General features: G+C 43.0%; 2 protein-coding genes and 1 long non-coding RNA gene across 8 annotated transcripts in view; 2 read left to right on the forward strand and 1 right to left on the reverse strand.

The window, feature by feature from the left end:
* LOC102309920 (protocadherin gamma-C5) overlaps positions 1-16,964 on the forward strand; it is a 34,318-nt gene extending 17,354 nt beyond the window's left edge. For all 3 annotated transcript variants that reach the window (XM_042214673.1, XM_042214674.1, XM_042214675.1), the window contains one exon: positions 14,739-16,964. The gene's annotated coding sequence lies outside the window, so the exon portion shown is untranslated. The remainder of the gene's footprint in view (positions 1-14,738) is intronic.
* On the forward strand, positions 969-16,964 carry LOC121812449 (protocadherin gamma-C5-like). 3 transcript variants are annotated; one of them, XM_042214670.1, is made up of 5 exons: positions 969-4,766; positions 8,826-8,884; positions 9,761-9,814; positions 12,635-12,732; positions 14,245-16,964. In XM_042214670.1, exons 1-5 carry the CDS (start codon positions 2,304-2,306, stop codon positions 14,526-14,528), a joined length of 2,958 nt encoding a protein of 985 aa, XP_042070604.1. In that variant the 5' UTR covers positions 969-2,303; the 3' UTR covers positions 14,529-16,964. The 3 variants fall into 3 exon arrangements, with proteins under 3 accessions (XP_042070604.1, XP_042070605.1, XP_042070606.1); XM_042214671.1 differs by lacking the exon at positions 9,761-9,814 and having other exon boundaries at positions 970-4,766; XM_042214672.1 differs by lacking the exon at positions 9,761-9,814 and having other exon boundaries at positions 971-4,766; positions 14,248-16,964.
* A 372-nt stretch (positions 16,965-17,336) lies between these two features.
* On the reverse strand, positions 17,337-26,332 carry LOC102310842. 2 transcript variants are annotated; one of them, XR_006053061.1, is made up of 3 exons: positions 26,092-26,332; positions 18,148-18,312; positions 17,337-18,074 (listed from the first exon to the last, which is right to left on the reverse strand). It is a non-coding gene; the product is annotated as an uncharacterized LOC102310842 (long non-coding RNA). The 2 variants fall into 2 exon arrangements; XR_317476.2 differs by lacking the exon at positions 26,092-26,332 and adding an exon at positions 19,084-19,260.
* Between the last annotated feature and the right edge of the window lie 1,475 nt (positions 26,333-27,807).

A 27,807-nucleotide genomic window follows, 5' to 3' on the forward strand; every position in this document is an offset into this window, starting at 1 on the left:
AACTCAGATAACGGCAGCATCTACAGCATGCACTCGTTTGACTATGAGAAACTGAAGGTGTTTCAGATTCAGGTCCAGGCAAAGGATCAGGGCTCTCCGTCTCTCAGCAGCAACGCCACTGTCCATGTTTTTATCCTGGACCAGAACGACAATGCCCCCGCTGTTATTTACCCCTCCTCCGCTGCCATGGGCTCCCTCTCTCATCAGAGGATGCCTCGCTCCGCGAAAGCGGGTCACCTGGTTACCAAGGTGACAGCCGTGGACGCTGACTCGGGCCATAACGCCTGGATCTCCTACAGACTGGCGGAGGCCACAGACGCCTCTCTCTTCACTGTCAATCTGTACACAGGGGAGGTGAGGACTAAACGCGCTGTGTCCGAGCAGGACGACTCCTCTCAGAGGCTGCTTATAGAGATCAAGGACGACGGGGAACCGATCCAGTCCTCCACAGTCACGGTGTCCATCATACTGGAGGACGGCCTCCATGAGCCCATCTCAGACCTCCGACATAAAGCGGCCGAGCCCAGCAAGAAAACTGGGAGAATCACCCTTTATTTGATTCTCTCTCTGGCCTCGGTGTCCGTGCTGTCTCTGGTCACTTTCCTCATCTTAGCGGTTAAATGCATCAGGAACAGCAGGAGCAGCAGCACGTGCTGCATGAGACGGACCGACTCTGATGATTACAAGAACCCCAACAGAAACCTGCAGATTCAGCTCAACACTGATGGACCTATAAAGTACGTGGAGGTCCTGGGAGGAGACATGCTGTCTCAGAGTCAGTCCTTCAGGTCCTGTATGTCTCCAATGTCAGAGTACAGCGATTTCACTCTGATTAAACCCAGCAGCACCACAGACTTTAAGGAGGTGATCAGTGTCCTGGATGCTTCTTTACCCGACAGCACCTGGACCTTTGAGAGCCAGCAGGTGAGAAGAAAAATCCGAAAACTAGTAAAATTATCCCTAACCCTGAATTTAAAATTAACATATCCTGATTTTTTTTTATCCTGATTTTCATTTTGTAGTTCCTTGCTTATTTCTAGCAATGAGTGTAGTGCAACAAGTTCTCCTGCTCGCAGTTTTTTGTTTCTACACTTTCTTATTTGATTATCACTATGGAATGTAGTAACTTTAACAAATCCGGGTATATATTTAATTAAGTGATAATATACATAATCGCTTTCACTCTCTCTACCATGCACTGCGTGTTTGTTTGTGTGGTACTACTATAATGGTAAAAGTCAAATTTTACCACTACTATTGGTTTCAATTTATTATTGCATATCTTTTTTTTCCAAAAAATGTTATCAGTTTCATGTTTTTTCTTACTTTAAAAAGACACTAGTTTTCATAGAATTAAGGCAAACTTACAATTCAGTTGCAACAATTATTTTAATTCACTCTTAATATATGTTAGCGTTTTCAATAAGTATAATCAGTTATTAGTTTTCGGTCTTTATGTTAATGAGGCGTATCAACTATAGAAATCCCCTCTAATTCAAATTGCCAGGATCTTCAAAATGCCTGCCGTGTGTCGTTTTATAGTTTAAAAAATGTGTATTTATTTGATTTGATTTTTATTTGTCTAGAATTACTGAGGTTTACAATGAAGCCTGTTTTTAACCTTTAATCTTCTTCTGATAAACTGTATTGTTTGCCCTCAGGGGAAAATCCGGTTTGGAAACCACGCCCCCATGCGGGCGCAAATAGCATTGCTTTATATGACTTAAGGCTGATACCCCACTGTTTTGACAATGAGAACTATCAAAGAAAACCACGTGGGTGGGGGGTTCTATATAAAGATGACTTATCCTTTGCATTTATGGCTTCGATCTCCGTTATAGGTTTTAACAGACTCTTGGCGTCCTGTGTTATTTGTCTTTCGGTGTAATCTCAAACTTTTGAAACCAATTTTTTTTTTCGAGTTGATACTCGTATGTGGAAGTGAAGTCACTAAAAAGTTTTCGGTGCGTGTGTGAGAGAGAGATGACAACACTGATCCAACCCTGTCTTCCAATGAGAGGGAAGGCCTGAGTTGCCTCTCTCCGCCCATGAGGGGAATCAGGCGGAGGAGACACAAGCAGAGAGTGGAGGCAGAAAAAAACTTTGAGTTTTCGCTCTCGTTTATTTTTTCTTTTTTTTTCTTTAAAGACGGCCGTCATGGTCACATCAAAACATCCCATCGCCCTTTTTCTAAAATGGAAATGTTTAGGAGTGTGGACGTCGCGTTTTAATTCTATCATGGATACGCTACAGTGAAAGAAGTTAGAAACGTTGCCGTTCCCTGATTCTCGGAGCGCAGTACAATGGACTCCGCGCAGACAAAGTACTCGGGAGGAGGGAGGCTGTGGAGGGTTTACTTTTATCTAGCATGGGTCTCCTGTGCGTCCGCTCAGCTCAGCTATTCCGTATCGGAGGAACTAAATCCAGGCTCTGTCGTGGGGAATATCGCTAAAGACTTGACTCTCACTGCTCAGCGGATTTTTCAGAGGAGGCTGCGGGTGGTCTCCGAATCATCAGTGCAGTACTTTGAGGTGAAGCAGACGACTGGCGATTTGATTATTAAACAAAAAATTGACAGAGAGAATCTGTGCGATTTAAGTTCAGCGTGTTCACTACACCTTCAAATACTTATGGATGATCCTTTAGAGATCCATCGCGTCGTGGTGAACGTTCTGGATGTGAATGACAATGCGCCGCAGTTTTCAACCACTAACATTTCTTTGGAGATTTCTGAGGCAGCCGCACCTGGCACACAATTTCGTTTGGAGAGCGCGCACGACCCTGACGTGGGTACCAACTCGTTACGCACGTATCATCTCGCATCAAATGATTTCTTTACTTTGAATGTGGAAACTAAAAGTGACGGCCGCAAGTTTCCAGAGCTAGTGGTGGATAAAGCTTTGGACAGAGAGAGGCAGGCCTCGTTTCGCCTGCTGCTCACTGCTGTGGATGGGGGTCAGCCAGAGAAATCTGGCTCAACACTTCTGCTCATTGACATTCTGGATGTAAATGACAATGCGCCCGTCTTTGACGAACCTGTAAAGAAAGTTACATTATTAGAAAATGCTGCACTGGGCACTTTAGTAACGAAAGTAAACGCCACAGACGCCGATTCGGGTAGCAACGGGGACATATCGTATCTTTTTAGTAAATACACACCACAGCACGTTCTCAATCTATTCACTGTGGATTCTAAAAGCGGGGAAATCCGTGTAAAGGGTGTTGTGGATTATGAGGAGATGAATGCATATCACATAACAGTGCAGGCCAGAGATGGTGGCTCTCCCGCTATGGAGGGCTCCTGTAACGTCATTGTGACCATCACTGACGTGAATGACAACGCACCAGAGGTGAAACTGGTGTCACTGACTGAGTCTATCAGAGAGGACTCAGCACCGGGGACCGCTATAGCGTTCATAAACACACGGGACCCAGACCCTGGTCTGAATGGAAATGTTAAGCTGACTATCACGGCAGGTTTACCATTCAAACTCATGTCAACTTTTGACATGAGTTACCGCCTGGTCACAGCTGGCAACCTGGACCGTGAGACTGTCCCAGAGTACTCAGTTATCATCAAGGCCACTGATGCTGGTTCCCCTCCCCTTTCATCACAAATCAACTTTGTGGTGAAGGTGTCTGATGTAAATGACAATGCCCCCACTTTCTCTCAGCCTTCATACTCTGTGGACATCTCAGAAAACAACGCTCCCAGTTCTCCCATCGCTGTCGTTTCTGCCACTGACCCAGACCTTGGTGAAAATGCACATGTCTCTTATTCAATCCTTACAAGCATGGTGCAGGGCTCACCCATATCTTCTTATGTCTACATCAACCCGAAGAGCGGTCACATTTACAGCATGCGCTCTCTGGATCATGAACAGCTTAAAGCTTTCCGTATTGAGGTGCAGGCTGAGGATGCTGGAGTGCCCCCACGGACATCCAACGTCACTGTGCACGTGTTTGTTGTGGATGTGAATGACAATGCACCAGTGATTGTACACCCCTCCTACTCAAAAGACAAAAGATTAGAGTTCACTGTGGCCCCATCTGCCAGTCCAGGGCACCTTATAAATAAACTGGTCGCAGTGGATGCAGACAGTGGGCACAATGCTTGGTTGTTTTACTCAATTGCTCCTGGACCAAATGCTGGTATGTTCCGTATTGGGGCACACACTGGGGACCTCCGCACAGCTCGAAAGTGGGACGAGGAGGAAAGTGGTTCAACTTATGACATTGTGGTCATGATTCAGGATAATGGCGACCCACCCAAGTCCACTTCTGTGAACGTTACAATAACTGTGGATGAGAAGGCACCAGCCAACGATGCTCCGATTATTCCTCACCACATACCTTTCTACCAACGCAATGGGATGCCAGATATCACTTTGTACCTTATCATCTCTCTAGCCTGTGTGTCAGCGGTGGCCTTTATCACATTTGTTGTTCTCATGGTGCGCTGCCTGAGACACCGTGGCCCAGGGCTGGGAGGCTCTGAATGCTGCTGCTATGGTCACCACAGGTCCAGCCGCTACCATCAGAGGCCTAGCAAGGACCTCCACCTGCAGCTCAATACTGATGGACCCATACGATATATGGAGGTTGTGGGAGGTCCCCAAGAGCCACATACACGGACCTATAGGCCCTGCTACTCCACTATATCTAGCCGAAGTGACTTTGTATTTATGAAATCACCCATGCTGAGTCACAACAACACACTCAACATGACGCTCAGCAAGAAGTACCTTATGAACTCAGCCAGTGAGGTGAGAGATTAAGTGGGAGAGTGAGCATATATACTTTTCACTATTAACATTAGACTTGTGGAAATGCATAAATATCCCAAAACACGTCTCTGTTTTGTTATGCACTGAAAACTTCCCCAGTGACTTGCTGTATTTTATCTTTTACTCCATTTGTTTTGTTTTACCCAGAGGACCAGTCTCTCTCTATATGGTGACAGGGCTCTGAGAGTGCTATTGTTCTGTTAGATAGGTTTGTGAAGAGTGAAAAAACATCTTAATATTTAATCTGACCCAAGGGCAAATGTGGTTACTATCTCTGGCTTGAAGCATTTTAAGTGACGGAGAATGCTGCTATTTATGAAGAATAAAGCTGCAGTTATAAAGGAAAAAGAAGCTAGCTGGAATAGCAAAACAGGGGGAAAGGGGTAAAACATAAGTGCTGTTAACAGATGGAGGGGAGGAGACAACCAGATGAAGATGGGTACTGCAGAGTTGGCTCAGTGAAATGGCTGGAAGATAGAGGGGAACAGGATGACAGAGGGAGAGATGGGGGTGACGGAGGAAAAGAGCCAGGAAAGAAAATGGTAAGATGGGTGGAGGGAGAGAGCCAAAGAATAAAGCAGTAGCTGAAAAACAGGAATTTGTGGGGTCAGTGGCCTGAACCCTGACTTCCTGTTGTCCTCTGAACCTTTGATTGGTTCCATGACTCAGCATCACATGAGGTCGCTCTTAGTGATCAGTGGGGAATTCAGTAGAAAAAAATAGAACGTTTTGTTTTTCATCTTTAATCAATTTATCCTCAGTATTCCTCATCTGGCATTTCACATCTATGTGAGGTTGCTCTGTTATTTTGATAATGATTTTTACCCTTGACTCTATTTAATATTTTTTTTAAAACCCTCATATTTCTACCAACTCTGTTTTATAAAGACCCTGCACAGAATTAGGTTGTCCCTGAGGTCAGCAGTGTACCATCTGTCTCTCTACTCTGGTGACACGTGTGCAACAAGGACAGCAGAGCAAAAGAGATAGAGGGACTGATAACTGGAAAGGAAGGATGGCTTTATGCATGTGTGGCACAGTGACAGACGGCACAGGCTATAAAGCTTTAGAGTACCACTATGGGTGTTTGCGTGCCTGCGTGCATGAGATTGTGTGTAAAAAGCATCAGGCAGGAGGAGCCCTGGGGCCTTAGATCCTTCCCACTGCCCCTCTTTGTATCCTTTATTCATTTGCAGTGTGCTCTCTTGGCAAACTCTCTTCAATAACATGCTTTCACATAAGACTTGGGTTAAAATTACAGTATATTAAAGGATGTGAAGCATTTTTACTCACTGCAAAGTCATAACCCACCTTTTCCCTTTTTTTTTTTTTTGTTTCTCATTTGCATCAAGATCTGAATGTTACCGTTTAGTATTTCAGTCTTTAAGCTTGTGTGAGTTCATAAAGGTTGGCACAAAGTTAGGCCAAGTGTTTTTTGTAAATATGCTTTTTTTATGGATGACAGAGCTGTGCATGGGACATGCTGGTTCATGCGGTTCAGTAAAACTGTCCTCAGAGGTTATGATTAGTTGAGTCATGATGTTTGTTTAAAGGAGCGGAATATCATAGTCAAACACTACTCATTGTGATCCTTTCTTGTGACGGTGCAAATTAAAACAGTATTGAAGTCGGCAGTTTAGATTTGAATACCATGATTTTGACCTTCCTGTCCCTAAATCCAGTTCTCTTTATATTTTTGAGCTTTTATGCACATTACTGCGAGGTAGCTAAGGAATCCAGCCAGGTTCTAATTCACCTGGAGATCCTTCAAAGCTCTTTCGTTCAACTCAGAGATGTAAGGGAAGTACATTGAGCCATTTTTAAATCTTCCAGGTCTAATATGATCGTCTTTCTGTGGGATGAGAAGTCGGGCCCACAGAGCTGTAATCTGTCTCTTCATTGGCAGCATGTCTGGATAGTCTGTCTGACCTTCTCTCTCTCTCTCTCTCTCTCTCCATGCTTACGTTTAGCTTGCTCTCAAAAAAAGAAAAACAGCTTGTGAATTTTTAATAACCTCATTCATATTTCTTTAGTGACCGACTCATTAAAGAGAACAAATCATAAAGAAACAAGCACAGCTAAAGCTCCTCAGATAATTGCAGATGAAGTCAATTAGATTTTGTCTCTGTAAGCCGGTAATAGGTTTTACTATTGGGATTTGTTTTACCTAGAAACTGTTGTTGATGTAACCACCTTAATTTAAAACCTCGGCAACACACATCGGTTTGTTGAACGTCTTCAGTTTTTCTCAAGCAGATAAGCATTGGAGATTTATAAAATAGCCTAGTTTTATCTGTCTGCTTACACCCGGCTTTCCATAAGGAAGCATACAGGAAGATATTCCAGTACAGTCTGTTATTCTTCTTTCCACATGCCTGCATTGGGATTTAACCTTGAAAACGATCAGTGTTTGTCTGTGAAAGTGTGTGGTGAGAACAACTCACGCAGCTGGAATGCTGGGTCTCTTTCTCTGTGGATGTTTGCTTCCCCTCACTGCTGATATTTTTTTCTCCCTACAACCCAGACAGATTTACATGCCCACGCACACATACACATCTCTGTGTCCAATTTTAGACTTTAACCATCAACCGAGCTCTGCCGTGAAGGAGGATGAGAGTTCATTTTTCACCCTCCCTCTCATCTTCACCCATTAAAAACATTTCACACTGTAATAAAAAGCTTGCGAGTTGTTACGAGGAATAACCAAGCAACCCTGTCTGTAACGGACCTTGTTTTTCTCTTCCGGAGAGCTGACTTGTATTCAACATGAAAACAACACTGAAACTGAATCCACCGACAGCTATTTTCACTCAACGCTACATGCATTATGGGCTTGTTCAGCAACTGTACTACTGCTTCCATTACTTCTTCATCATGCACACTCAACTCTGTTGGGAGTATCTTCAGGTCCTGCGGTTAAATTCACTTGTTTTGTCTTCAGGCTGTTTCAACAAACTGTATTTCCCTGTTTGGTCCTGTGTGGTCACTAACCTTTATTCCTTTATTTACCTCTATTCTAACAGATTCTCAGTCAATACTGCTCCTTGCGTGTAGCTGTCTTTCACTTTTCTCTGCTGCTCTCTTGCTTCTTTCCATCATTCCCTTGGGTAGAACAGATCTTTTAATAATGCAGCACATCATTCTGCTGGCCTCTCTCTCCAGGGAGCTCTTGTGTCGATTAGGCAGCAGAATCTGGAGCCAAGCCACGGGTCTATTCACCGCATCACTGCACAACAAGAGAGTCAGAGAGAGTGAGGGAGGGAAAGAGCTAGAGAGAGACATGGTGGCATGGCCCGTGAGGTAGAGATGGACAAAACCGCAAAGGGGTTGAAGACATTAATAGACAGCAGAAGCACGCAGAGATGGGAGAGGCTTTTATCACTGCTTCTAAGTTTTGGTATCCAACTTCTTTTGTCCTCTGACTCTTTAAAGGAGATTTTTATAAGAAGCAGTGTGGGAAGCTAATCAGTCTGTCTGTGTGTCTCCTAAAATTCTTGTCAGTGTCATAGTTTTGGTTTGCCTTCATTTTTCCACTCATGAGCTGGCAAGCTCAGTATTTTAGACACATCTCTATGTGTACTGTCATCCACTGAAATAATCCTTTCAGATGCAAGTCATTTGGACGTCCAGTTCAGCTTCTGGCCGCTTTGGTGCAAAGCCGATTGCCCACTTAAATTATCACATTCTCTTTTTGATGATGTCGGTCTTTTGATTTTAGTTTTGAGGGTTTTCTTTTTTCCTTTTTTTTTTAAGCAGGCCTGTAGTTTTTGTGTATGTGTGCGTGCTCAGTTTATGCCCCACAGTGTTTGGGACAACATGGATGCCTGAAGGTACAGTTATTCGTGGCCATCTGTAATGCTTTGATGAGCCTCAGTGAAAAACTGTAAAGACAACTGATTCACACAGTCATACATCGTCATTGCACACATCTCAACTACAAACCAAATGCATAAAAACACTAAACTGCACCTTAGAAGCATCTTGCTGTTGTTGCGATGAAACATATATTTCATACTGCATCTTCTGTTCTCTTCACAGCAAAAGCCTCCCAACAATGACTGGCGCTTCACACAGGGACAAAGACCCGGACCTAGCGGGTGAGTTAGCAGAGTAACACATTCATTCAGCTGAAATACGCAGTAATATCTAGATCATGTTATTGCTTTTCAAGGGGGAAAAGAGTAAAAGGGGTGAGGGATTTTTTTAAAAAAGGGGGGGATGGTAGTGAGCGCTGTAACCATAATAATTTGCTACCTGCAGTGTGCCATCTGATTTTAAAATACAGATGGCATCACAAGCAAACATTTTTATGTGACTTCAAATTTTATTCCAGTGGTGATGAGTTTCTTGTTTCACCTGATTGCATGATTCTGCTCAGTAAGGTTGTGAAAAGCATCTCTGCCTGTTTCCAGGCTGCTTTATAAAATGGCTGCTGCAGCTTCCACTCCCCCTCCCCCTCCCCTGCTGTTCCTTTCCTCTCTGCGCTCCCTGAGCCTGTGCGCCATCGCTCAGTACTACTGATGAGGAACAGTGACCAGAGCTAGCAGGGGGGGGATGGGATAGTGCATTTATCTTTATTGCTCTCTCCATTTTTTCCTGCCACGTCACTTGAAAACACGTTTTCTTGACATCAGTTACTTGCCTTATTAAATGTCAGTTGTGTTGTTTAGTTTACATTCTGTGTTGATTGCTTTGTCACTGATATTTGCCCATGTAGTGTACGCAGTTGTGATTGTGCAACAGATCTTATGAGTCGAGGTTTGTCCCTGAAACACACAGGCAATGTTAGGCACAAACACAGGTTACTGCACTTTTAGAAACCACTGGGTTTTATTTTACTTCTCAACAGCTATGTCATTCACATCCTGTTTTTGAAAAGTATGTGGCTGACTCAGCATTTTCCAAACAAGATCTAAAGCATATACAAATACACAGTAGTTCTTTTCAGGGTGTATAACTTGTTGTGTTTTTAGTCCCCACATGCCGTACGGTACACACATACGATGGACGCCGAAGAATGGGACAAGGTACCGATTTAGACGTAGGCCCTGTATGGTCACTTTATGTCCTCAGCAGCTGATCAGGGATCGCATTTGCCGCCGTTCAGTGAAAGAGGAACTTGGTCAGCTGATAAGGGCAGGGAGTGACTCAAATCTTTTAGTTAGTGCACTGCAGTTGAGTGCTGTGCTGTGTGTAGCTGTACCTAACCCATAGCTTCTGTTAGTCTCCCCGAAAGTTTGATGGGATTTGTTGATCGATGTGCATAGGCCACAATGCCTGCTGTGGCGTAGAAAGGATTGTGACACTTTTTTTCAGTTTGTGTGCAGTGTTTTGTAGATTTGCTATGCCTTGTATGTGTGCTATACATATAGTCGTTATAGTCTGAGAGCTCTTCTTTTTCTCTCCTTTGAGATTTGCCTACCATACAGTGTTGCCTTTGATGTATGTCTGTGATGGTTGTAGCTTAACACCACCACATGCAGCTTTTTCATGTGACTTATAAACCAGAGGACATGTCAGGACTGATAGTTTAAAATGCCTGTTAGAGGTTGAGATGTTCCTAGATGGAGTAATTGGGAGTCTGTTTTAAGCACTAGAGGTTAACATGCAGATATAATAGATGTCAGCATGTACACCATGTGACCAGAGGAATGGGTTTAAATTATAAAATATAGCCTGTGATAGGGCAAAAGGAAAAAACGTAAGACACAGTGGAATAAATGGTTAAATAGAGTGGCATTTGAATTCTGTGTGAAATCAAAACATTAACCACTGATTCTGTGCTTCATTGGTTGGAGGGGATTAAAAAGAAGCAAAGAGCTGCAGGAGGGTTTTTTAAAAATTTTTATTTTTTACCTTTTCCTACTGTGGCTTTAATTTCTTGAAGGTTCCCTGAAAAGCGACAAGTAAAGGCATCTATTAAGATGAAACATATCATGTAAGGAAACCGAAGGAGAATGATAGCCTAGACTGGCCAACTGAGGACATCATTCTGGACCACAATGTACAACTTTGCCCACAGGAAGTGATAATCCTGACCACAGGAAACACTTAACTCAACTAGAGGATATGATAAGAAAAATAATGCTAATTTAGCATGAAGGGGCACAAAATGGCTGCTTCTGGCCTTACCGAGGGTGCTCCTCTCCAGTCTGTTTCTCATTGGCTGCTTGGCACAAGACATACATGTTTCTCTTCCTCGGTCTCTTTCTGGCACTGAGCTGAAAACCACTTCAGTGTTTTGGCAGTGCAGTCTGGCAACCTGCGCTTAATCAGAGCCAAGCTTTTGTGTTCAAACTCCTTTTTCACTTTTTCTCTTAATGTGTCTTTTACTTTCTCTTTATTCCCCAGATCAGGGCAATTTGTCTGATTGCTTTTTTAGTTGGTTTTAAGTAGAAAGGAGCTTTCTTGTTTACATCCTATGCATTTAACACACTGTCTATTGTGCAGAAGTTTTAGATAAGCTGCAAATCCTTAAATATATTTACTTTTCATAAAAAGGAACCCAAACATTAAAAAATCATTTGGCATAATCACCCTTTAAAATAACACCAGTCCTGCTAAGTGCAAACATCTTGGCTATCTCATTTTCTTCTGGCCAGACCGATTTGGTGTTCATGGCTGTGTGGGGGCCATAGCATCCTTTGCATTACTGTAAACAGTTTTTTATGACTCTGGTTATTGCTTTGAGGTTAATATTATGCTGTAGGATGAGCCTACAACTCTGTTCTCTCATGCATAAAAAGTTAAACTTAAAAGTTTAACCATCTTGAGTACTATAAACCATCTTGTGTGCTATAACGCTGTACAGACTGTCTTGCCTTGCCCCTTTATTTCTAAAATCTTTGTATTAGGAAAGTAGCACACAGTTTCACTGTGTCACTGTCATTTCCAGCTGCACATACCAACAGAATCGTTTACCCATGGCCTCCACTGAGTGTCCTGAGGGGTTTTATTAGCCCATACAGTCAAAAAGCCTTTGTTTCAACACTCTGACCCACTGTTTACATGGCTGAGAGTAGTTAAATGTTACTTTTTTTTAATGTAGTGCTGGTGATGAATTAGCCATACTACTGCTATAATGGTTTTAAATGATGTTTGAGTCTCATGCAGGGCTTCTAATGAAGTGAAATGACATTTATCTATATTTTATGATAGTTTACCAGTAGCATGAAGATAGCACACTGTTGTTTTTTGACACTAAAAATCTAAAATTGGGGGTTTATTAGCACTTTGGGAACAGACTCAAACATTGTGACCTAGTTCTCAGTTGCAGAGTTTGTGTTGCCGTGTTACATGCATGGGAATAGAAATAAGTAGGTGAGCATACTCAAAGCATACAAGTCTGCTTTCTCCGCTGTTACCCCCACATGCAAATTACAGCTTTTAAATACACCAGCCTTTGAACATGAAGCCCGTCCAGATGGAAATGTTCAGCGCTCACTGAGCGCTGCATGTGCGACTATGCAGACAGCTATTTCCTTTAAAGGTGGGATCATTAAATACGTTTAATCAGATTTACTAGACGGCGCATTGCTCAGGGTCATACTGGCGAGTGTGTGACCGCTGTACAATTAATGTGTGAACACACTTGCTACCATGTGTGTGTCCAGCAGCATTTGCACATGCCTTTACAATAATCTGTTTAAGCGTGAGTGTGTGTGTGTGTGTGTGTGAGAGACACACTCTGTTTTGCGTACTATACATCCCCTATTATTCTCCTCAGGCTGTGTATTTCACCATCAGCTGCTCTGCTTTACATCATCCTGTCAAGCTAAACACACATAGATCCACTGTAGAGGAGAGTTTATTTACATGTGTTTTTTCCCGATTTTTTTTTTCCACAGGGCAACTGGAGGACCTGAGGTTGCCATGGGAACTGGCCCCTGGCCCCAGCCCCCTACTGAAGCTGAGCAGCTCCAAGCCCTGATGGCTGCAGCCAACGGTGGGTCCTATACCTCGTCACCTCTTTCGTCCCTCCTATGAGTTCCACCATCTCTTTTCCAAACCTATTTATTGCTCTTCTTCTCATCAGGATGCGTGGGAAGTGGTGGTTTGTTTATCTTCCTGTTTGGTTGGAGAGCAACAAGCCAGACTCAGTCATTGATAAAGCTCTGTCTGTCCATGCTGGCGTTTCCATTTAGTGGACGTGAACCTAGTATTACTACCCACAGTTTCCTTGATGTAGTAAAGCTGATTTGTTGAATATAATAACACAACAGTGAGACACGTTTCCACTGTACACACTTATCACATGTTTAATGTTTTACTATAAGCAGCAGTACTATAAGGGCTACTCGTACATTTATGTAACATTAAAGCCTATATGATTCCTATATGTTACAACACACATCCTCCCCCTTCTGTCCTGTCCCTTCTGTCCCTGCAGTGACGGCTTAGGCAGCACTGAGGTGAATTCACACAGTGACTCATCTTCAGGCTTTGTCATCGCATAGAGAAGTACGCAGAAAACAGCAGGATTACCAAGACCAAATGTAGCGTCAGGCAAACACAAATTATACAAAGATGGTGATGATGGAGAGACGAATGTGACGAGGTTTATTGGCAAACAGATTCAAGCCGTCACTTCCAGTGTTATTTCACCACCAATCTGTCCCCCCTTCTTGGACACTGGGAACTGGGCCCTGGTGTGTGACATTTTTTTTCCATCACTGGGAAATGGCGAGATGGTCATGTGGTGGTAACCTGCATGTTAGACAGAATGAACAGTTTGAGCCATCAGGGAGGAAGGAACAAACTAAGCATGTGATAAATACTGAAGGTCATCTCTCCTTTGTGCTTAATGTCACTGTGCCGATAAACACAATGACAAACACGGAACAATTCATTTAATTAGCGCTCCACTTCAGAGGAGAAGGTAATAAAAAAGTGTTCTCTCTAATGGCTTTAGCTCCAGCACAGTTAGAACTGCAAATGTCATGTGCATGTGTGTGTTTATGGAGGCTGAGATGAACTAGAGAATGGGGGAGGGAGGGTTTGTTCCCTGGCTCTGCAATGCAGGGGCTGTGGGAGAATTATGGGCTGAGCAGCTACGTCATGCGCGCTCACAAAAACAGGGCATGCCTGATTTTTTTTTTTTTATTTTAAGAAAAGGAACGCCAGATAAACAGAGGAATAAGACATTTTCAGCAACCATGTTGAACAAAAAAGAAAATCCTCTTAACTCTTTTGTTAATATTTCTTCTTGTTCATATCTTTACTTTTTAGGTTCACTTACAGTCTCTTTATGTTTTTGTTTGAACTAAACCTGATGTTCAGACTGAATTTCGTTTTAATCTCCTGTACAAAGTATTATAATTTCCTTTTATGTCCCATTTAATTTCACCTCTTCTGTTTATACTAGATATTCTTCCAAATGCTTTTCTAACAAGTTTCATCCCTCTGTCCTCTTCCCTCCTCACCCCTTGTCCCCCAACTTTGTCTCTCTTCCCCCTAGAAGTGAGTGAGGCTACAGCCACCCTCGGGCCCGGCACTATGGGCTTGAGCACCCGCTACAGCCCCCAGTTCACTCTGCAGCACGTGCCAGACTATCGTCAGAACGTCTACATCCCAGGCAGCACGGCCACCCTCACCTCAAACCCCCAGCAGCAGCAGGCCACGGCCCAGCAGGCCACCCAACAGGCACTGCCCCCTCCTCAGGCCTCAGCTCAACCAGAGCCCCCTAAGGCCGCCCAAACTCCAGCCTCCAAGAAGAAGTCCACCAAGAAGGAGAAGAAGTAGATGTGAATAGGTGAAGGAATGATCAACCTGGGCCTGATCTGATGAGAAATTAACCCTCCACACCCCACCATTAGATATCTTAAATATTGACAGCAAATCACTTGTGACCACATGGGCGATTTTGAAAGTTCTTTGAAAGTGTCTTGAATGCCTCAAAGAATCTGAATGTGTTGAAAGCTGTTAGTGTTTCTAACTTGTGCTGTGCTTAAGGTCTATTATTGTTCACATAACCGTTGTTGGTAGATATATTTGGCTGGGTGTGGGGGGTTACTGTCCCCCGCCCATATTTCTTTCTCTTTTTTTGGCAAAAATACAAAACAAAAACTTGGACAAAGAGATTCAGTGTAAGCAACCTTGCTGGGATGACAAGACTATACGCAGTGATGTATTCAGAAATGAAATGTTAATGTCTTTCACGTTGGATTTTTTCATGCACTTTCCATGAAGTGGAAAGTCAGCTGTTGTAAAGTACGTTAGTTGCCATCCATTAGATTGCTAATAGGGTCAGCATTGCTGGGTCTTAAAGCGTTAAGTCCTTTGACTTTAAGGCTGTTGTTTGACAAGTATTACAAACTCTTCTGCATGCTCATTAAGGTTCAAACCACATATACTAGTTTAGAATTGCAAACTATGCATTGCAAAAGCAGAGGAGGAGGACATCTTGAATCTATTATTGTCCCTCCAATCGCAGGTCAATATAATGCACATGTAGCATTTACTTGACCCAAAATGAAAATTACTTTTGTAATCGTAGTTTAAAAAAAAAAACAGATTTTAATCTTCTGATATTTTTATGACCTGAGCATGCACCCAGAGGAAGGGCTGGCAAAGAGTGGGGGTTGCACGGCGCTGTGTCGTGGAGTCACGAGCCATGCTGTCCATATCAGTGGTACAGCAGCAGAGACTGGCTTCTTCTGCAACACCTCCAAGATGGGCACAGATATGTCTTGCTGCCCCGCACCCCCCTGCCCTCCCCTCCTCACACTCAGCTCGTGTCCCTCCCTCATTCACCACCCCCATATTGAGAGCCAAACAAAAAGAAATGCACTGTTAGTATTCTTAAGATGATGTAGGGGTTGTAATCACTTCAGTCTTTAGGGAAACATGTAGATGTGGTAAACTTAAGTGCTTAGGAGTTTCTAGACACCTTGCGGGCCTTTAGGGCCTCGATGGAGTATTTTCCTTCACCATCCTCAAGTGCTGAAGAAACGTCTTGATGTGGCACAGTATCATGTCTTTTCTTTGGGAGATAACGATTCGATAGCATAGAGAAAGTGTTTGTATAAGATATGAAGTTTTTACATTGCCGTCTATCCTTCTGTCAGACTCCTGGACACGTACAACAGCATGAAGAAAAAAAAAGGCAGCTTGCAGGGTGGGTTAGGGAGAGTGGAAGTGGTATGGTGAGAGGTAAGCAGACTGAGGTGGCACCATTGTATCGATCAGGGGGTGGTAAACATCCTTGGCTCTACCCACTGAATGTACAGAGGAACCACAGTTGACCTGCCCACCCCAGAAACTCTCTCAAATGCACTGACTGTAGTAGAGGTCAACAGAGCCAAGCGCAGTTGTCCCTGTTGGTGAGGAGATGCCACTCACAAGCCCTTTGAAATCTCTCTCTTCCATTGACACCAATGGGAAACCTCAACCTCTTCACCCCTCACCTCCTCCCCTCTACTCCCTAGTCCTGTGAGGCTCTTCCCCACTGTAAATAAACACGAGTCCTGTCGATGGTATGAGCCAGGTGTTTGTATAGTAGGGACCATGTCCAACATTTTCAAAATAAAAGTCCCTCTCCACAAGGCGTGGCTTACTACTGGAATGTGTTGCATTTTGTTTTTAAGAAAAAAAAATTAAGAAAACCACAGTTAAAAAAAAAACAATAATAAAAAAAAAATTGAGATGTTCTTCAGCAGTTTGTGTTGCAATGTAGTAACTAAGCACCATGGAAGCCAACTAACACTTAAGTGTAAATAACTGATAAAGATAACTTTAGATAAGTAAAAGAAGTGACACACGTAGACTAGTTAACTTGTGGTATGTGTTGCGCATATTTTTGTGTTTATTTTCCCTCTACTATCTTTTATCACCCTGTAAAGATACAAAAGAAAAGAAAAAAAATATGGAAAAGTTTCTATCCTTCTGTAACCTCTTAATGTTCTTTTGCGGTGATTTTATCTTGTGCATTTGTGAAAGAATGCCTCTCATTCTCTTTCTGTCCATATGAACAAATGATTATAAATATTATATATGTGTAAGTCCGTCCGCTGCTGAATTAATCCTACTCTATCCTGCTGTATTATCTTTCTTATCAAATGCTTAAACCCCACGCTATACCCCTGTGTTACTCTCTTATTTTTATGCTAATATTTATATTGCTGTTTTATTTTCTCTTGAACACTGACATTTCAAATAAAAAGATTCATTTTAAAATTACTTATGCGTGTGGTTTGTGTTAATGCTGCTATTTGTCATTTCTCTCACAGGCTGAGTGAGGTAACTCTGAGCATCATTACATTGTTAACAATATTAATCGCGCTCACTAAACAGTTTTAAATGCTTCTTGGAGTTTTAACCATGTGGCTGCAGCACTACTAATTAATCCCAGAAGCCTTTTGTCTTCTTTAATTTCAGATTTCTTTAAAAAGCAAACTACGAAGCTACAAATAATTTACAGGAACTAGGATGGCTTAATCAAAAACATGTTAAATTGATGATATAAGTTCTGATCCTTTTTCAATAGGACTCAGAACTACAGCTGCCAAAAAAGTATTCTTTGTTTAAAAAGAAAAAGCACGGCACAGCATATTAAGTCAGTAAAATTGATTTATTTAGCATCTTTCTAGAAAAGGATATGCTTCACAAGAACAATTAGTACACCTATACAAATAAGTACTAAACTGCTCTTTAAAAGTTTCAATAGAGTCCATTGATCTCAAACGTAATGGTAATGGTTTCCATTGTTTATTTTAGTTTTCGCTGTAGTATGAGGAACCACCAACAAGACCTGCATGTTACATATGGGTGCAAGAGTTCACTATTGTAAGCTGACATTTGACCATGCAGAGCTCTAAAACTGATCACCAAGATCTCAAACTGAAGTCTGAACGTTATAATTAAAGCATGGTGGAAAGTAAAATAGTACTGAGGTCAAATGTAAGATAATCATAGAGCTTATTCTATAAACTGATTCCTTCTCCAACTCATTGATATTAGAGCTACACGCTTTTCTATCTTTCCTCTTACAGAAGTTGGGGCCACTATAGGGAACATGCCTGCATATGCTCTTTGGGCCTTTCAATAGATCTTACACAATAACACATGACTCTATAAATAGCCCACAGGACGTCACTAAGCAAAACAAAAGGAGCAGCCCACTGCTGCAGATGTTGGGGGATGGAAGGAGGGACTGAGAAACTGGAGGGATAGAGAGGATGTGTCGGCCATGAATCAGGTCGTTATGCCTGCTGTTGTGGGTTTTCAGAGTCCAGGTTACTGCCTGAAGATTATGCAAGACCAGTGGCTACTGGAGCTATTTAATCATACCTGAAATGACAAAGAACAATCCAGTTTTTCCACACAACAGCATTCCACCATCAATCACTGCAGATTCACATACCCAAAATGGCCGTCTCCTCTTGCCACTTTCTTCTTGAGTTATATGGTTGCCACAGTAACCATCAGCCCTAGCGCTGGATGCTTTGCTCTGTTCAACACATCTTCATTACAGATATATCCAGTGGCCATTATTGGCTCTGCTCAGGGCCTGGCTGAGCTCAATGACCTGCGGAAAGATAAACATATTCAGCAATTAGTCAAACCTGGCAACCGACTGAGCCATATGTAGAGAACATGGCAGAGCTGATTGGAGAATATCCCACACACACAGACACAAGGAGATGAGTCAGAGGTAATAAGGCACTGTGGGTTTGTCCCCATTTGGAGAAATAAAATATGAGCTTCCATTTTAGAGCCTATTCTGGTTCTATCAATGAAAGGAAACTGAGGTGCTGTTCATATGGGTATATAATGCATATACAAGTAGGACTTAAAATAGCTTTATAGTCTCTTTGTCAGCTGATGTTTGTCATCCTGTGACTCATACAGACTCCTAATGCCCTGACTGTCCCCATGTGTCACAAATTTCCCCAAGGGGAGACCCAACAGAATGAGGAGATTGTTCTTCTGTTGCCCCCTTTATGTCCCCTACCCCATCTCGCTTAATTGAGCACATTCCTACTGATTATACACACATAGAGATGCACAATAGTGTGACAAACAGGCAAAAAACTTCAAATCAGTGATGTATAGCAGTCGCAGACTAGAACCTGACAATGGGCAGCCTGTGTACGATAACAGCATTAGTGACACAGCCTGGACACAAACCAGAAGACCAGGCTTCGTCATATCCTCAGTGTGATACATGCACATGGAAGCAGAGATGTGGCAGCCCACAGAGACACTTACACACCCAGACATTCAAAACACACCCACGAGCACCCACGATAATTAAAATGTATTATAATTTGAGCTATAATTCACATCACACGCCTACATAAGAAAACGGAGGTTCCTCTCTTCCTCGTCAGTGTGGGAGCTGCCAGAAACTTCCCGCGCAAGGAAACAAGGATCTCATTTCAGGCCAAGGAAGACTTAATCAATGTGAAGAAAGAGCAGGATGTGACGTAATGGGTTGCTAGTGGCGGGACAGGAAGTGAGTTTCCGCGCCCGTTTACTGTTTTTTAACCTCACAGTAGTAAAATCAAAGGGAAGGAGTTCCCCCCCCCCCCCCATCCTCCTTCACTGGCTTCCTCTCTTCTTCCTCCCGTCACACTCCCCCCTCCCCCCCCCTTTCTCACTCCAGCAGCTGTCTCTGCATATGTAGGGTCACCACATGTTGGAGAACAGAGGTCTGTTTTGTGGATATGCACACTGGAAGACTGAAAGGATAAAGCTTAATCTGGGTTTTTGTCGGGAATAACCCTGACATGAAATTATATATATATATATGTATATGTATATGTGTGTGTGTGTGTATAAATTAACAACCACTCATCATAAGCAGAATCTAAATCCAGCAGGAACTGACTGACCTCCACTTTTATCAAGCAGGAATCTTGCAGTGCAGAGCCAGAGAAAGAGAGAAACTGCTGTTTTTAGGATGAACGTTCCTTATAAAAGATTAATTGACAGAGAGGAATGGAAAGTTAGTTTTCTGATGGCACTCTCCGCCAGCTCTAAAAATAACCCCTGAACAAAAGCGTCGGATAACACCAAATGATTTGTCACATATGAACACACACATATCCAAACGCTGCATTGCTCTTTAAAAATCATCTTTGTATCTCTGTAAAGACAAATATCCTGCTAATTTTCAAAAAGTCTGCTTTCATTTATTATTTCAGCAGAGAGGAATGTGTTCATAGGGCAGCGTTAACAGGGAATCTGCTGCTCTAAGGCAGAAAGAAGAAGGGGGGGTCATTGAGAAAGAGCATTGGAGCGCTGGAGCCTGAACGTTGCTAAGGCTAACGCTATCCTGATTTAAAGAGACTCAGTAATGTGCTGGCTGCTGGCTTGACTAAATAACAGAGATGGAGCTGTAGCAATGTGGAGGAAGAATACAATGCTCCCTTTCAAAGCCACAAACCCTTTTTCTCTTCATCTGAAAAGCCCCCTCTCTCCTCATCTCTCTCTCCCCTCATCTTCTTTGCCAAGTGTTCTTGCTCCTGTTTTCTCAGCTGGGAGGATGGAAATGAGACAGCGGGGAGACAGGAATTGAGAAGGGAAAGACAGACTGAGGGAAAGAGAAGGCTGACATTAGGCTGCTACAGACACAGGGTTAATTGCTTTGTAAGCCAGTGAAAGAGAAGAGTGAAAATATGAGGACTGCATCAAGTCAAAGGTCGCAGACAACATAAAATAAGAAAGTGCAGTTTGGTTTTAATTTCCCCAACAGAATGGAACAATGTGTGTGTTATTTTTTTAGGAGATCAAAAGCTTCCATCTGGTGTAAAGTGGTTTAAGGGCATCCTCTCCCCCCACCTTGTTTCTACACACTCTAATACCCACACACACACATACACACACTAAAAACACACATACAACACTCTAGCATAACCCCAATCCCTTTTAACAACCATACACCCCATGAGCAGTCCTCCACCCCGCTCCCTATGCAGCTACCACACCCCCAGCACAGTGCAGAGGATCTAATCCATTGCCTCCACCAGCTGCGGTTGTCATGGTAACAGAAAATTCCAGATTTCCATGATGAAGGCTGGAACAGAGAGGAAACCAGAAAATAAAATGTTCAAGGATTCAACAAAGAACGCCAGTTTACTCTTTGTTGTTTTCGCGGGCGTGTGTGTATGTGTGTGCGTGTGCATTTGACACAGCTGCATGTGAAGGATGTTGTGTAGCATGTATTAGATTTTAGACATACCAGAACATTAACCCAGGAGGTTAAGTGTGTGTGTGGGAGAGAGGTGGGTCTGAAAGGTCGGACACGCTGTGAATGCGCAGCTCCTCCAGACATGCAGACATTGACACAGAGGCATGTCGACAACTCAGCACCATGGCGACAGGTGTTGCTGCGGAAATGGTGCAGCTGCTGCATGGATATTTCAGGCTAATAAGCGTGCATCATCAAGCAAGTCTCTACTTTCCTCCTCTCTCCCCACTGCACCGCTGTGTCCCCTAAACTGCCCCTGTGACTGATCCCCTTTCCAGTAGAGTCATGCAGTATTGTTTAGAAAATACGTCCAATTAGGAGAGAATCTCGAGGTCTTCGGGGAGCATACACATCAACAAATTCATTACACGTGCTGACATAGCTTGCATAAAAAACACACAAAAAATAACTTGCTCAGTTCTTGAATTGCTGTTGGTAATAACAAGGTGTGAAACCAGATGGTTTCTGTCTAAAACTAACTGGGACACAAACCATGTGTCAAATTCACCCACTAATATCAAGCACCGGCTATCAGGTTGAATGCTTTCCCTTCTGGAAATCCCACAAGCATCTCCAGAATGAGTAGAAATGCAGCCACAGTCTTTAGACAGGGAGCCTACAACACATACACACAAACACACACAGAAATTATGAGAATGTAGCATATTTGTGAAACCCCAGGGAAAAGCAAACTGGGCATCAACACTTGAAATCATCAACTGGGATCATGGGAATGTTTTAAGAGCCATATCTCACATTCTGACCGTCATCTAAATGTCACCAGTGTTGGTGGGACGCTCTGCTGCACGCCACGACCTCTGGGACAGGTGTTAAACCCATCAGCAGAGGAGGAAGCTGGGAACTTACTCTGGAAACATGGGAAATCAATTCAAATACAAGACATACCAGAGGTTCTAAGTGATCACTGTACCAGATAAAAATGTAGAAAAAAAGCCAAGCACATTCCTACAGAGGAAAAGTGCATTATCTGTTATAAAGATATATCAAAGGTGCCAGGAGAACCTCATAAAGGGAGATAAGAGCTAAAAGCCAGTGAAAATATTTGTTCTCTTGTCTTTGCTTTCTGATGCAGTGCAGTCAGACTGTGCACAATTAAACTTCCCCAAAATGGTTCACTGCCTCATTTAGAAATTTGCAGGAGTTGTGACTAGTTTGTTTGCATGGAGGCGTGTGTGCATCAACAGCAGGCAGAAAACAAACCTCTGAGAGGATTAATTAGAAAATACTGCAGGATGTTCTGGGAAACTAAGAGGAAGAAGACAGAGAAGGGGGGGGGGGGGGGGGGGCAAGTTCCAGTGCCCTAATTTACTGCTCTCATGATACGTCACTACCATCCCTCTCCCTCCCTTCCCCAGTCTCTTTGTTCTCTCCCCCGATCATATTCTCCACATTTTTAGCAACACACAAACCTAATTCATTTGGTCAAATTCTTTCAATGTTTCCCCATTATTTTTATCTCTATCATTGTCACTACATCCATTTTCTTCTTTCTTTATTGCTAAAGCCAGATAACCAGACTCTCTGCCCTAGATAAAAATTGAGGTCTGTCAGTCTGCCTTTGTGACCCCGTCTGACGTCCATCCATCTATTCATCCATCCACTGCTTCCCTCCACTCCTCTCTTTCCATTTGAGAGGGTAGTGGAAGTCCACAGAGTTCAGTTTGTGTCACTCGTCTGTCGGTGTCCATAAAGCTCAAATATTCATGCGCCCGTTCCGCGCCATGCAACAACAGATGATGTCGGAGTGCGAAAGACTCTCAGTTTCCATGGCAACCTCCAACATCCATTCCCCTCTTCCCCCTCCCCTCCGCATCCCCCTCCTCTCTCAACTCAGTTGGGTGGTAGCGAAGGATGGCGGCGGGGATGATTACCTCTCTGAGACCATGCAGCAAAAGGGGGGGGGGGGGGCATTACAGGGAGTAGTTCGCTAGGATGTGAGGGATGGAAGAGAAGGGAGGAGAGAGGAAAAAGTACAAATAATTAATGCGGATTTTTAAAAAGTGGAAGCCAGGAAGAAAAAGAAGAGGTCTGACGGGTGTGGATTGGATGACAAAAACAAACATCTGTCTGCTGATGACCAAGATAAATCTTTATGTTCTCTTTCACTCTATGCATTCCCTCTTTGTCCTTTCTCTGCACTCCCACCCATAAAGATGCAGAACAGCACACAGACTGTAAGCAGCTTACTGATACAGCTCCATAAAGGCTCCCAATACTTCTCCTTTACCCCCTACCCTGCCTGCCTACTTCCCTGACTGCAAAATGAAAGGTAATGCAGCATACTGCCCCCTATGCTTCAAAATCAAGCTTGTCTGGACCTTTGTGTTCTACAGAACACATTTGGAGTAGTTGCTGAATGGAGCACTCGATCCACCCTATCCTCTTCATTATTAGTAAAGCTGTGCCTCATATCGTCTGCACTGTAACCGTCCACCAATCTCAGCTTAGCTGTTTACAGGCCTGATATTTTTCTTCTCATCAACCCTGCTCTGGTCTTTATCCTATGCCTGACTGAGCATCATCCGCATTGTTTACTGCCCCCTGTTTAAGATATCATTCCTTTCCAGCTGCAGCCATTTGTCCACATCTGTGTTCTCTCCCTCTATGTGGGTCATTGTTTGCCATGGTTGCTTTTGTCTTTGTTTTCTTTGTCCCTCCCTTTACTCTTGTGATGCTACTCCAGCTCTCACTTTAAAATGAGAACAATCCCTTGTAGGCACAAAGAAAAAATAAACTTTCTTAAAACCCATGTTTTAAGAAAGGGGGAACTGTTGGAAATACACGGCAAAGGAGTGTATACATGGGGATGATGAAACAAGCAAAAGAAGAGAGGAGAAGAGGCATGAGACGCGTGAAAGGGAAAACATTGAGGTATAGCAGTGAGAGGTCAGGACGGCACATAAGACACCCAAGAAATGGGGGGGCTTAAGGAAGATTGGGTATGGGTACTGATTTTTGCCAGCAGAAAGTTAAAGTAACCACGGTAACCAGTCAAAGAAGTGATGACATTGTATCTAATAGGTGCTTTGCATGGAGGTGGGATTTTCTGGGGGGAGGGGGGGGGGAGAATGAGTGTCTTCACCCTCAGCAGTTTGTTACATATTAAGAAAGAAAGGTGCTGAGGTGCTGACTGGAAACATCTTCTTCAACAGCTGATTTTTATTTTATTTTCATAACCTATTTGGTCTATGATGTGATTGTTTCACCACTAAAGTAAAAGAATAACTTGTGTCTGATCTGGTTGGACCTTGCTCAGAAATAAAAGCACATACAATTATTTTTCCAGGTGAACATCAAAAAATACACTGTCAACTTCAAATACAATATAAAGCATCACTCCAGAGATTTATCTGTAAATAAAGATCAGTATGTATCATCTGGACTAAGAACAGTAGTGTGAGTGTGAGACCGTTTAACCTGTAAATGTCACTGCAGATGTAGGATTGTCATCCTCTGAGCTGTAGGACACACACATGGGCACACACTCACATGGGCACACACATATAAACATAAAAGAGATGTATGAGCAACAAACACACTTACGTACCACACCCACAGACTTACTGCCCCCAGAGGAAATCAGAGTGCTGCAGGATCAGCTAATGTAGGTCAGCTGACTGACAGCTTACCTACATCACACCAATGTGTATGGACATATAGGGGGCAGGAGGGAGTGGTGAGCATGCATGTGTGCACACACAGAATAAAACATATTACTGGTCCAGAGAGTCTGAGGGGTTCCACGTGGATACAAATATTCTTTCAACTTCAGTCATCTTTTACTGCAGCCGACATCTCATGTGAAGGTCTGGGATATCTTATCTTAACCCAACCAAAGAATTACACCAACACAAACCAAAAAAAGAGAAGACTAGGATTTACGGATCTTGAGTAGCATCTACTACAGAATAAATACTACTCACCCACCATAAACATCCAGTAGGATCCACAGAACACCTCCAGTATTTCAACATCGCATATCTTCTATTTGGTATATCTGTGGTGCTATTAATATACGTGACTACATAAAATACTAATGACAAACACTGTTGGGAAAAAAAATCAACATCAAAAATCAACAACAAAAAGAATAACTATGACAAGTGTCTAAAAATAAACAATCATAGAAAAATTAATTTAAATTAACCCAGTCAAGGAAATCCAGGATTTTAGTACCTGTTTAAGTACCTGTTTGTTCTACACTGAGGCACACGGTTTCGTGCCTTATTTATCACCCAGTTTTCCCAGAGAGAACACATCTCTGCCTGGCCCCCATAAGAAGCACAGGTGTTTACAGTGCTGCTGAAGGAGTTTCAGCAACAAAACAAATGTCCCTACCATCAGCAGTTTTTACCAAATATATAAGAGGAATTTGTGAAAGTATAGCAACTGCCTATGTGCATGTGAGAGGGAAAGATTTTTAAAAAAATGGTAAATGGTAAATGGCCTGTATTTATATAGCGCTTTACTAGTCCCTAAGGACCCCAAAGCGCTTTACATATCCAGTCATCCACCCATTCACACACACATTCACACACACTGGTGTGTGTGAAAAAAATGAGGCGGTAGAGTGAACACTATGGCCAGTGCATGTGGTTGTACAACCTTTGGTGCTTATTAATACCTTCTGTTATGCCATCAGGCTCTCCTCTCTCTCTCTTCTCTAGTGCCCCACCCCCCCCCCACGCCCCCCCCCCTTAAATCTAGCAGTGGAAAGACTCCACACAGACATTATAATCTGGAGGGTGAACCATGCGCTGGATTTCAAGCACAAAATTAAATGAAAATTGTGGATTGCATGTGATGTTACTGCTAGTTATCATGGCAGAAAAAGTTTGCTTCTGTGCTATTACTAAAGACAATGAGAGGAAGGACGCAATGGATGGTAAGCAAGAAAAGTGAAGAACGATAAGAAGGTCAAAGCCAACAATGAGAACAGTTGTTCTCTCTGGGTAACGCCTCAGGCTAGGGACTGCTTAGCAACCATCTGGACACCACCAGTTTTGAGGGAAACATGTATTTCGCAACCAGTTGGTGAGGGTTCTACACCAAAACCCTTCTTGTGATGCCAACTACTCTGAAAATACTCACCTCTCCGAGCTGTTGAAACTGGGAAAAGTGGGTAGTTGGTAGATAGTTTGCTAATGTTTGTAGCCAAGCCAGCATCCAGTGGTTGTCAGAGGGTCACTGATCAGTGTCTAGGCCTGCGTGAATGTGGCTCCAGCAATCACTCGCAGTCAGGGCATACACATCTTTCCTCTCACGACCAGTGGTTCCCAAATGGTCTCTAGGTCTTTGTGACAGACAGTGTTGGGGAGTAACGGAATACATGTACCGCCGTTACGTATTTAAAATACAAAATATGAGTAACTGTATTCCGTTACAGTTACCGTTTAAAAAGGTGGTATCGAATCATTAGTTGAAAGGATTACACTGCGGTACTTTCCTGTTTCATTTTGTCGCGGGTCAGGACTGTTTGGGTTTTGTTTGACAGCTACGTTCTGTTGTTCCAGGCGGCAGCGTTACGGTTGCCATGGTTACAGGGCGACGCTCTCTCTCTCTCTCTGCGACTGTGTGTTTCCTGGGTGAGAGAGCGCCTTTTCGTTGTTGTTGTTGTGCTAAGCTAACAGGCAGAATGCTACAAGCATAGCTCTAAAGAATGTAGCATCATGGGCAGTGTAGTCCGTGTTGCAGGGAGAATGGACTGCCATACACGTTATGGGTCTGTGAGCGCGAGGAGGGAGAAAAAGGGGAGTGGAAAGGTACGAGTTGTCATCGAGGAAAAACGGGAGCTGGAAGCATGTAAATATAATAATAACCACTGCAGCCAAGAAGAGTGCCTGACGAGCCCAGTTGTAAGTAAGCTATTAAGACTCGACTGTACACCGTGTTCGTGTTTTCCTCCGAAAACAATAAGTTCCGTTGGAGCAGCCTTTCAACGCCTCTCTCTGTTCCAAGAAAAGTTGACCCACACAACAAAGTAAAGCTATTTTTCGGCTACGAGCCGACAGGGACCCCGCCGTATTAGTCAGAGGTCCCTTTACTACAGTTCGGAGTCGCGGACCTTCAGTAATAGTAATAAATCACACAGCAATAGTACATTCACGTTGTTGTAAAAAGCATGATAATATATTAAGTAATCCAAAGTATTCAGAATACGTTACTGTCATTGAGTAACGTAACGGAATACGTTACAGAATACATTTTGGGGCATGTATTCTGTAATGGAATACATTTTAAAAGTAACCTCCCCAACACTGGTGACAGAGGCCTAAAATATGAGCAGATATCAAAACCTTTCTCTAAACAACAGCAAAGAAGCCAGTTTCAGACAACGCATTCTTTACAGAAGCCCCATCTGCTTCATAATGGGATTTAATGCTTAGGTTGTCTCCATTTGGACAATGTCTTAAGGTCGGAAATAGAGCGGCACACACAAACGTCAAAGTCAAACACAGTCATGCTGACAGTTCTTTTAGCAGAAACATCACATTGTTTTAGCGCAAAGCATCACTTGCAGATGAACATGAAAAAAAAAACGAGCAAAATCACTTGTATCTTATCTTCAGATGGACAGAGAGAAACAAAGGAATGGGATGTAGAAAGCTAAATGGGCGGGGGCGACTGAATATTCACATTGTTTGAAAGGCATGGACATTGAAGGAAAGAGAAACAACAGACACAACAGAAAAAAAGGGACTCCAATTTCGACACAGATTTCATTTGCTTCAGGGTGACTACAGGAGGTGTGATGATGGAGATGTCACTCAGCGGTGTGATGGCACAGCCAATCGGTTGACACTCCCT

The sequence above is a fragment of the Haplochromis burtoni genome, unplaced genomic scaffold (assembly GCF_018398535.1).
Source record: "Haplochromis burtoni strain Fernald_Lab_line unplaced genomic scaffold, NCSU_Asbu1 Contig_599, whole genome shotgun sequence".
Taxonomy (NCBI): domain Eukaryota; kingdom Metazoa; phylum Chordata; class Actinopteri; order Cichliformes; family Cichlidae; genus Haplochromis; species Haplochromis burtoni.